The sequence below is a fragment of the Homarus americanus genome, unplaced genomic scaffold, assembly GCF_018991925.1.
Source record: "Homarus americanus isolate GMGI-L3 unplaced genomic scaffold, GMGI_Hamer_2.0 scaffold36734, whole genome shotgun sequence".
NCBI classification, from domain to species: domain Eukaryota; kingdom Metazoa; phylum Arthropoda; class Malacostraca; order Decapoda; family Nephropidae; genus Homarus; species Homarus americanus.
Window position 1 is genome coordinate 9148230 of NW_024733126.1, and position 11690 is coordinate 9159919.

Consider the following 11690-nt stretch of genomic DNA (forward strand, 5'->3'; position numbering starts at 1 on the left):
TCAGTACTGTACATAGGAAGTGGAGGTGCAGTTATTCACAAAACATTTGTGTTTGTTGTCGGCAGTACTGACGGTGGAGGAGACGGAGGAGGGAGCGAGTTGGGAGGAGTGGTGACCTTGAACGCGGGAGCAGGGACGAGATGCCAGCCAGTACATTACGGGTGTATTAATTGTTTTTATAGCTATTTTTGCATTTTAATATTAAATACTGTACATTACGTTTCAACAAAACAACCATTTATTTCTGAGAACATGGAAATGTAATATTTTTGCTGAAATGATGTACGTATTACAGTGGAAAGTGACGAAAGCAATGACTCGAAAGCAATGACTTTCTCTTTCTTTCATTCAAAAGATGTTACCGTAATCGCTTTTTGAATGGTTTTCAGTTGTGGGATTATAAGGCTAATGATAGGATAGAATATTATTGTAATACAGTACGAGTACAACAGTTTTTTAACTGAAAACCATTCGAAAAGCGATTACGGTAAAATATTTTGAACAACGAAAGAAAGCGAAAGTCTTTCCTCATGATTTTATCCCACTTCCCACTATAATATGTACGTCATTCCAGCAAAAATATTACATTTCCATATTTATTTCCGAGAATATATTCATTCAGTCACAGTTAAGGTAAAATATACTTGTGATGTAATATTTCAATGAAAATACGGTATCGTAGTTTTCTTTTGTTTCAAATTTAATTAACAAAGATTGATGTTTCAAATGTAATGAACAAAAATTTATGTACAGTATCTATAAATAAACTTTAATAAATGAATACTTTATGTTTTACATCGTCCTGTGCTACCATACCATGCATTTGGCTACTTTGGGCTTGCTATGATGACACAAGAGATCTGCCCTGGCAACTGTACCGACACTCACAGCTGGTGGTGCGTTGGTGCGTCGTTTCCATTGTTTACCGGTAGTTACTGGTAAATATTTTTCAACCCTTCGAAACTATTACCCGTATAGAGGTCGACCCCCAACTTTTTGCCAAAAAATTTGGTCTTAAGAACTCGTGCTATACACGGGTATATATATATATATATATATATATATATATATATATATATATATATATACATACATACATACACACACAGTAGTACCCCAATTTACGCGGTCAATTGAACCCACAGGGTACCGCGTAAAGTGAACAACAGAACATATGGGATTAATTCCAATAGAGACTGGCCCGACCCCCAAACTCCACTTTTTGACGACACACAACTATGTTGTAGTAAAAATATTATCTTAACTTTATGATGGCATGCACACACAATTAATAATTAAGAGAAATATCAATAATATTAGTGTTTTTAACACTTACATTAGTAGAAAAGATGGCTGGGCACACAGGGATGGGGGGTTGGTTCCGAGGCAGAGGGCAGATTATTGGCCCTCACCTGTATCACTTGTATCAATTGTATCACTATCCACCACATAGGCTTGCAGGGGCTCTTTGTCAAACCCCTCAAAGTCCATATAAGTCCATATCCTCACTATCACTGACTTAGGCCGGCTGTGGTGGGTGGCGGGTGAAGAACTTGGTAATGTTTTGATGACTGGGCAACCTTGTGCGCATCCTGCCCGTGCCGCTTCCCGCGTATATGAGTAGATGCACCGCGGAAAGTGAAAATTCGGTTCTGGCGAGGCACCGCGTAAATGAGAAATAGCGGAAAGTGAAACCGCGTAAAACGGGGTAATACTGTATATATATATACGTCCATCCGCACTTACGACCTGCTCTGACCTTACGACCATCGGGACATACGACCACCGCAGTCGTGACCAAATTTTTTGTCAAATGACACGCGCATTTTCTATACCGAAACGTTTCCGTCCTGAGCGAGTGCGTGGCGTGGCTTGGGTCACCGCGTGGGTACACTCACTCAGTATAGCACTTAGGTGGTGTTTGGCTATCGTATCCTATACTGATCGCGTTGTGAACTTATGTTATTATCTTATTTAATTGACTTTATAATGACTGGAAAGCGTACAAGCGAGAGTGCTGGTGGTGCTCCAAAGAAAAGGAGACAGGCAACTACTTTTGAGATGAAAATGAAGATAATAATGCAGTATGAGAATGGAAAATCTGTAGCAAAAATCTCACATGACCTCGGTTTCTCACACTCGACCATATCCACTATTCTGAAGGACAAGGAACATATTCGTGATGTAGTGAAAAGAACAACACCTATAAAGGGAACTATAATATCAAAGAGAAGACAAGGTCCTATTCACGATATGGAAAAATTATTGGTGACATGGATAGAAGACCATATACAGAAGCGTGTACCCTTAAGCCTTCTAACCTTACAGGCGAAAGCAAGAAGCCTGTTCCAAAGCCTGAAGGAGCAAGCAGGAGATGAATGTGAGAAAACTTTTACAGCAAGTCATGGGTGGTTTAAAAGATTTAAAAAATGCTACAGTCTACACAATGTTAAGGTGAATGGAGAGGCAGATAGTGCTGATGTTGGTGCTGCCGAAGCTTTTAAGGAGGAGTTAGATGATGTGATTGTGGAAGGGAATTATTTGCCTGAGCAAATATTCAATGTGGATGAGACTGGATTATTGTGGAAGCGCGTGCGTGAGCGGATATACATGAACAAAGAGGCGAAAACAATGCCAGGATTCAAGGCATTCAAGGACAGAATTACACTTCTGTTGCTGGTTTCAAGCTAAAGCCCTTCATGATCTATCTTTCAGAGAACCTCCGGGCTTTTAAACATGTCAGCAAGCACACACTGCCAGTGTTTTATCGCGGTAATAAGAAAGCCTGGATGACCTTAGCACTGTTTGAGGATTGGTTCATGAGTTATTTCATTCCACGGGCCAAGAAGTATTGTCTGCAACAACGGATTCCATTCATGATTTTGCTGATTTTGGATAATGCTCCGGGACACCCACCACAACTGGACGACGTGCACCCTGATGTTAAGGTAGTGTACATTCCACCTAACACTACCTCTGTCATCCAACCCATGGATCAAGGTGCTATTGCTGCCTTTAAAGCGTATTATTTACGCACGACCTTCGCTCAGGCTGTTGCTGCTACTGAAGGTGAGAAAACGCTCAGAGAGTTTTGGAAGGAGTACAACGTTTTGTCATGTATAAAGAACATCAGTGTAGCATGGGATCAGGTTACAAAACATTGCATGAATGGAATATGGAAGAAAGTCCTGAAAAGATATGTGAACAGTTTTAGAGGATATAATGAAAATGAAGTTATTTCGGATATTAGTAACAAGATAGTGGAGTTAAGTAAACAGCTGGAGTTAGAAATTGATAATGAAGATGTTGGGCAGTTGGTTGAAAGTGTAGCAGAAGCGCTCGGTAACGAAGATCTCATCGAACTGGAAGCACACAAAGATGCAGAGGAAGAAGCCAGTCTAAATGTAGAAGAAGGACCTGCACCCCCCAAAAAGTTTTCAGTGAAGCAAATGGCACAGGCATTTGCTACAATTAATTAAGGAATGCAAATGTTTGATGGCATGAATCAAAATTATGAGTGTTATGCCAAAGTTAACAGAATGATCCAAGATGCACTTGCTTGCTACAGAGAAATTTATAATGAAAAGAAAAAACAAACTGTGCAGTCTAAATTGGACATCTATTTCAAGAAGTCCCCCAGTGCTGTCTCCTCACACCTGATGCCTCTTTCTAGTCTATTATTCGTAAGGGATGTGCATTCAGCTGACTACATTAAAGGTAAGTGCTCAGTCACACTGCATCCATTCCTCATTATTTATTACTTTTACTGTACTGTATTTCATTGTAGATTTTTTTTTCCCTTATGTCTGACTTACGAGCATTCCGTCTTACGACCTGGATTTGGGTCCCTTACCCCGTCGTAAGTCGGGGAGCACCTGTATATATATACAGCTCCTCCCCGACTTACGACCACCCGCACTTACGACCTGCCTCATTCGTACCAAAATTTTGTCAAATTACGTATTTTCGAGTCCCAACATCAGTACACAGACAAAATTTTCGTTTGTAATTCACTTTAAAATGGCTGGCAAGCTAAAAAGTGAGAATTTTGTGGTGCTGAGAAGAAAAAGAGACACCCATTTTAGATTTTCTATGTACAGTTGTACCCCACTTAACGCGGTCAATTGAACCCAGAGGGTCCCGCGTTATGTGAAATCCGCGTTAAGTGAACAACAGAACATATGGGATTAATTCCAATAGAAACCGGCCCGACCCCCAAACTCCACTTTTTGAAGGCACATACCTATGTTGTAGTAAAAATAACATCTTAATTTTATGATGGTACATGCACACAATTAATACTTAAGAGAAATAGAGATATACAGTCGCCAAGTTAATGTCCATTCAAATAATGGACTCAACTCCCTCCCCCTCTCACACTACACTGCCGGCTCTTCCCTCTCAGAGAAATTTTTGGGGGAAAACCACTAAATTTTAATAAATAATACCTCAAATTAAAGTTAGGATAATACAATTGACATTGCTGGATTCCTTGTAAGACCAGGAATATTTTGAATATAAATGTCATATATTTTGCACAAAAGATAACATAGTTACCTAGAGAAAAATTTTTATGTAAAATTTGTATGTATAATGCAAAATATATGATGTTTATATTCAAAATGATCACCAAATTATAAGAATTCCAGCAATGTAAATTATATTCTGACCGGGTAATTTGTATGAATTTTATGAGCTAAAACAAATATCTTCAGTTAATAAAAAAAAAAATAATCTTCACGACACTATCTGTCAATCAAAGTACCCCACCTTGCCTCCCCCCTCTTCCAACCGCGCGGTCAGTCCCAACCCTCCCCCCCACCCCCCACCAATCCTCCCTTCCAGGGTTTTTAACATTTAGTATTAAATAATACCTCAGATTAAAGTTAGGATAATATAATTGACATTGCTGGATTCCTTGTAAGACCAGGAATATTTTGAATATAAATGTCATATATTTTGCACAAAAGATAACATAGTTAATTTGAGAAAAAATTTTATCTAAAATTTGTATGTCTAATGCAAAATATATGATGTTTATATTCAAAATGATCATCAAATTATAAGAATTCCAGCAATGTAAATTATATTCAGACCGGGTAATTTGTATGAATTTTATGAGCTAAAACAAATATCTTCAGTTAATAAAAAATAATAATAATTCTTCACGGGGTAACAGATGGTCGGTCGGTCCCTCCCTCACCCCCACCCCCCACCAACCGTCCCAAGGAGATGTGTGGGATAACCACTAAATTTTAATAAATAATACCTCAAACTAAAGTTAGGATAATATAATTGACATTGCTGGATTCCTTGTAAGACCAGGAATATTTTGAATATCAATGTCATATATTTTGCACAAAAGATAACATAGTTACTCTGAGAAAAAATTTTATCTAAAATTTGTATGTCTAATGCAAAATATATGATGTTTATATTCAAAATGATCACCAAATTATAAGAATTCCAGCAATGTAAATTATATTCTGGCCGGGTAATTTGTATGAATTTTATGAGCTAAAACAGGCAGTCAGGCAGGGTGGCGGGTGGGGCAAATCTTAAAATAGCGTCTCGAGCCGGACACTCACCGCGTATATGTGGAAAAAATCCGTGTTAAGTGAAAGTTCAGCTCTGGCGAGGCACCGCGTATATGATAAAACGCGTTAAGTGAAACCGCGTTAGGCGGGGTAATACTGTACTGTATTATTTAAGCATTTTCAACTAACGACCTGGATTTGGGTCCCTATCCCCGTCGTAAGTTGGGGAGGAGCTGTATATATGCAGTCTCTCCTCGACTTACGACATATTCGACTTACGACAACCCGGATATACGGCCACCATGGTCATATGAAATATTTTTTACATTACGTATTTTCGAGTCCCGACGTCTGGTCGTAATTTGACACCGTACGACAGCTTGGGCTGGGCCGCCTCGTGGTGTACAGCATCCATGCCGTAGCCCGCTCAGTTGGTGTTTGGCCATCGTTGTTGTTGTTAGTGATCACGCTGTGTACTGACAAAATTTTCGTTTGTAATTCCCTTTAAAAGGGCTGGCAAGCATAAAAGTGAGAGTTCTCGTGGTGCTGAGAAGAAAAAGAGACAGTCAATTACTTTTGAGATGAAAATTAAAATAATAATGCAATATGAAAATGGAAAAACGGTAGCAACCATTTCTTGCGGCCTTGGCTTCACTCACTCAATGATATCAACAATTTTGAAGGACAAGGAACGAATTCGTGAGGTAGTGAAAGGATCAGCACCTATAAAGGGAACAATAATAACGAAAAAAAGACAAGGTCCTCTTCATGAGATAGAGAAATTACTTGTGATGTGGATGGAAGATCAACTGCAAAAGCGTGTACCCTAAAGCCTTCTAAACATACAGGCTAAGGCAAGAAGCCTTTTCGAAAGCCTGAAAGAGTAGGCAGGAGATGAGTGCGACCAAAGCTTCACAGCAAGTCATGGGTGGTTCCAAAGGCACTAGCGTAGCTAGGGGGGGGCGGCACTTTTGGGTCTGCTCATCACCCATATCTGCAGCTACTGGAGACGTTAATTCTTCCCTTTGTATCGGCGGCAAGTTAATCCTTGTCGTGTCTGACCTAACACCTGACCCACATCATCACGGCCACGTCATGAGCTACGTACACCCTTGCTATGCGCCCCCCCCCACACACACAACCTGTAACCTGTTGAGGATTAAGGAAACAACTTCAAACAAGTACGCCAGTGAGCTCATGTGGTGTGGGTCAGGTGTTAGGTCAGACACGACGAGGATTAACTTGCCGCCGATACAAAGGGAAGGATTAACGTCTCCAGTAGCTGCAAAACCATGCAGTCTCGGGTCATATCAGTTCATGTACAGCCGACCAATCCACCAGTTACAAGCAATTCACTTCAGTTCTGCACAAGTCTCCATCGTGACAAGACGAGGGGAGGCTAGACGACTTTTAAGTTCTCTTGTGTTTTCGATCCAGTTATTTACTTCGTTGGAAGACATAATACTATAAGGTAAGAAATATTAAAGTATTGGTTAAAAAATATTGATGTGACTTTTGCTGCGGTACTGAGATTAAATATTAAGATTTTGTTTCACAGCATTGCGATTTTATACTAAGACACTATCCTCACTGGGGTACAGACAAAAGCCCCCCCGACAAAAGCCACCCAGACAAAAGCCCCCCAGACGAAAGCCACCCAGACAAAAGCCCCCTACTTTGATCGGGGTGGCTTTTGTCTGACAACAGTAAGGCAAACTATTTATATATATATATATATATATATATATATATATATATATATATATATATATATATATATATATATATATATATATATATAAAAGAGTGAGTCACTGTGCAATATGTATTTTTTGTAGGGTCACGGGGGGGCGGCAAACTCAAGGGCCGCCCCGGGCGGCTCACACTCTAGCTACGCCACTGTCCAAAGGTTTAAGAAACGTTACAATTTGCAGTGTATAAAGGTGAGTGGAGAGGCATCAAGTGCTGATGTGGGTGCTGCTGAAGCTTTTAAGGAGGAGCTAGATCGTGTCATCATGGAGGGAAATTATTTGCCTGAGCAAATATTTAACGTGGATGAAACTGGCTTATTCTGGAAACGCATGCCAGAGCGGACACACACCCACAAAGAGGCAAAAACCATGCTGGGATTCAAGGCATTCAAGGCATTCAAGGACCGAATCACAATTCTGTTGGGGGGGAATGTAGCTGGTTTCAAGGTAAAACCCTTCATGATATATCATTCAGAGAACCCACGGGCTTTTAAAAATGTTAGCAAGCACACACTGCCAGTGTTTTATTGCAGTAATAAGAAAGCATGGATGACCCTAGCACTGTTTGAGGATTGGTGCCCGAGTTGTTTCATTCCACGAGCCAAGGACTATTGTCTGCAACAAGGGGTTGCGTTCAACATTTATTAATTTTAGATAATGCTCCGGGACACCCACCACACCTGGACGACCTGCACCCTGATGTTAAGGTAGTGTACATTCCACCTAACACTACCTCTGTCATCCAACCCATGGATCAAGGTGCTATTGCTGCTTTTAAAGCGTATTATTTACGTACGACCTTTGCTCAGGCTATTGCTGCTACTGAAGGTGAGAAAGCGCTCAGAGAGTTTTGGAAGGACTACAACATTTTGCAATGTACAAAGAACATAGGTGCAGCATGGGCTGAGGTTACAGGTTAGTGCATGAATGGAATATGAAAGAAGGTCCTGAATAGTTATGTGAATAGTATCAAAGAATTTAATGAAGATGAAGGAATTTCTGAGATTAGTAACAAGATAGTGCAGATGGGTCAACAGCTGGAGTTAGAAATTGATAATGAAGATGTTGAGCAGTTGGTGGAAAGTGTAGCAGAAGAGCTAAGTAACGAGGCTCTTATTGAACTGGATGCACAGAAAATTGCAGAGGAAGATGAGAGACAAAATGTAGAAGAACCTGCAACCCCCCAAAAAGTTTTCAGTGAAACAAATGGCAGAGGCATTTGCTACTATCAATAAGGGGATGCAAATGTTTGAAGAAATGGATCAAAATGTTGAACGTTTTGCAAAAGTTTAGACTGATCCAAGATGCACTTGCTTGCTACAGAGAGATTTACAATGAAAAGAAAAGGCAAACTGTGCAGTCTAAATTGGTCATATTTTTTAAGAAGTCCCCCACTGCTGTCTCCCCACCACTGCTGCCTCTTCACTCCCTAAAGATGATCCAATACCTTCAACAAGCAAGTATGTTAGCCTGTCTGAAGAAAATGAACTTGATGACCCACCTAGCCCTGTCTCCTCTGCCTCATCCAATTAATGTAGTCTCCATGCTTAATTTAAAAATTAATTAGGTCCCATGTGCATTCAGCTGACTACATTAAAGGTAAGTGCACAGTAACACTTTGTTCATTTTTCATTATTGATTACTTTTACTGTACTGTATTTTATTTTAGAATTTCTGTATTATTTTTGCCTTTTCGACTTTACGACCTGGTCGTCGGGACGGAACCCTGTTGTAAGTCGAGGAGAGTATGTATGTATGTGTGTGTGTGTGTGTGTATATATATATATATATGTATATATATATATGTATATATATATATATATATATATATATATATATATATATATATATATATATATATATATATATATATATATATATATATATATATATATATATATATATATATTACACACATATATATATATATATATATATATATATATATATCCAGTTCAATAAGAGCCTCGTTACTTAGCTCTTCTGCTACACTTTCCACCAACTGCTCAACATCTTCATTATCAATTTCTAACTCCAGCTGTTGACCCATCTGCACTGTCTCGGAAATTGGGTACGAGTAATCTTTTAATTGGGTACGACTTGACATGTTCTGATGGGTACGAGTTGTCCAGCACCCATTACTGTTACTGAGACAGGGGAAGCAGATATGAATTCCTCCATATTAGCGTTATAGTTTTGGTCATTTGGGGAATCTTAGGAATTTAACCCCCCCCCCACCAGAATGGGGAAGTCCTCCCCAGGCTAGGTTAGATATAGTTCCTTTTTTCTGTGGCTAGGTTTGGTTGGTTAGGTTAGATATCTAAATACAAGGATGACCGAAACGAAAATTTTGCCAAAAGTTCACCAAAATTATAATTTTATCAATCATACAACTATTTCTGGTGGTAGCGGTGTTTTCATACAATTACCAAATATTGTTCTACAATCTTTCATTTAATATGTACAGTACAGTAGTCTCTGAAAACCGATTTGCAATTGTGCCACTGATTTTATTATATGCAATACAAGATAAGGTAAATTTGCATTGTCACACCGATCTCTGTGTGTGTTTAGACCGAATATGACCTTCATTTCTGGCGGAAATTAGCAGGTTTATTTTTTCGATTTTTTTCATTGGACGTTTTCCGAAAAAAATCATGGCAAAATACACCAAAAACACTAGAAAAACAAAAACCAAACCAAACCTAACCTAACCTAACTGACTCTCGCCATATGATGGAATCACCTATTTCTTACCTTATTGGCCTGGTTCTTGTTCACCGTTGCATTCTGGGATTCTTACCCAACGCCACATATGTTGTTCTTTGCGATATTTACATTCAGTCTTGCTCTTTGTACACTTTACTGAGGTTGGAAGAACACCATGCGATCGAAATAATGCCATAGTTTCTACGTATTTTTTTCCAAAAACTCGCAATCAGCTCCATATACTTTAAGTGACACCCATTGCAGACTTCCATGGTGGGAACTGAGCTTGAATTTCAAAATATGAGACCCAAAATAAAACTCGAATTTGATTGGGCCAAATACTGCAAATTAAACCCAAAATCATTTTCATTGGTTCCAAAAGCATAAACGCTTTTGATTGGATGCGTGACGTGTACGGGAACGCATGCGCGTGATGATTTATGACGGTGACACGCAGTGCTGGAGGTGAGGCAGGCGATAATGGAGGAAGATTAATGGAAGAAAATAAAGAACATTTTTGATATGCTATCTCTGTTATTATACATTTCCGCCGGTAATGTAATAGGTGAAAATTATCTTATAATTAGACGTCTTATTCGAATAGGATAATAGATTAGTGGTAGGAATGAACGGTGTGTAAACGCAATAATACCCAAGATACAAAGGACCATATAAATAAAGTTAAACAGGTAAAGTATAGGGAGTGTCGAATCTCGTTTAAATTGCATCATTACTTTGCCTTGACCCTTCTCCCAAGTAATAGGTACTTCCTCATTAAAACGCTCCTCCCCACTTAATTTCCCAAAACGTTTGTATGTAACACTGAGACAAATTTACTGTGTCGACTCTCATCACTCAGCAGACATACTGACAGTGATGTAAAGAAGTAACCCGTGTTACACATCATAATATTATTATAAAATGCATCTTACAGAAGCCCGTCAAGCGAGAGCCGACAAATGTCAACAACCTACTTTCATTGAACACTCACGTCTACCATAATATTACAATCATGAATTGTATCAGGTAATTTTCACTGCCCCGTATATATAATACTTACTCTCTCTGTCTCTCATTTCCTTCGAAACTAGACGAATTTTTCAGAATGCCCTTTCTGGGCTTCTTACTGAGGTTGTCGGCCATTGCCACACTAAAGGCGGAGAACAGAGATGCTCTGTGATTGGTGGGGACTGTAACAGTCAGCCAATGAAAATATTTGTTCAATATTTCCGCCGAGCGGGAGTTTTTAACATTCATCACACGTACACAATGTCAAATACTTTAATAGTATTTAAGAAGCACCAAAAAATTGGCCTAAGTATATATAAAAAGTCAGAAAACTAATCAAAGAATTTCGTTTCCATGTACTGCATATTGTTTCCTTCAATGGTCAACTTTGGAGTATTCCATTCTTTATATCTAAAATATAATTATGAATAATTTTATTTTTTGTATGAAAAGTAATCCTTGTTCCTTACCTTGTGTCATAATTTTATTTATATAAATCGTAATATCACTTCACCTTAACCTACTACACACAAATGCCGCTGATGACATTATTTTAATGGAATTGCAGTTTGTTTACTTACCGCTCTTTGTTGTTGTCAACAAATTGCACACCCGGTCCGCTATTCTTAGTGACCATGTCTTGGAATTATGGCCTAATATCTTTTCATATTTGTCTCTAACTGCA

The 11690-nt window shown here is 38.9% G+C and overlaps 1 protein-coding gene across 3 annotated transcripts in view; it reads right to left on the reverse strand.

Moving 5' to 3' along the window:
* Nucleotides 1-11160, reverse strand: part of LOC121869329 (protein phosphatase inhibitor 2-like) — an 88427-nt gene extending 77267 nt beyond the window's left edge. For 2 of the 3 annotated variants that reach the window (XM_042370621.1, XM_042370620.1), the window contains exon 1: nt 11058-11160. In XM_042370621.1, coding sequence (XP_042226555.1) covers nt 11058-11140 — 83 coding nt within the window. In that variant the 5' untranslated portion in view covers nt 11141-11160. The remainder of the gene's footprint in view (nt 1-11057) is intronic. The other variant, XM_042370622.1, reaches the window with a different exon arrangement.
* Nucleotides 11161-11690: the final 530 nt, after the last annotated feature.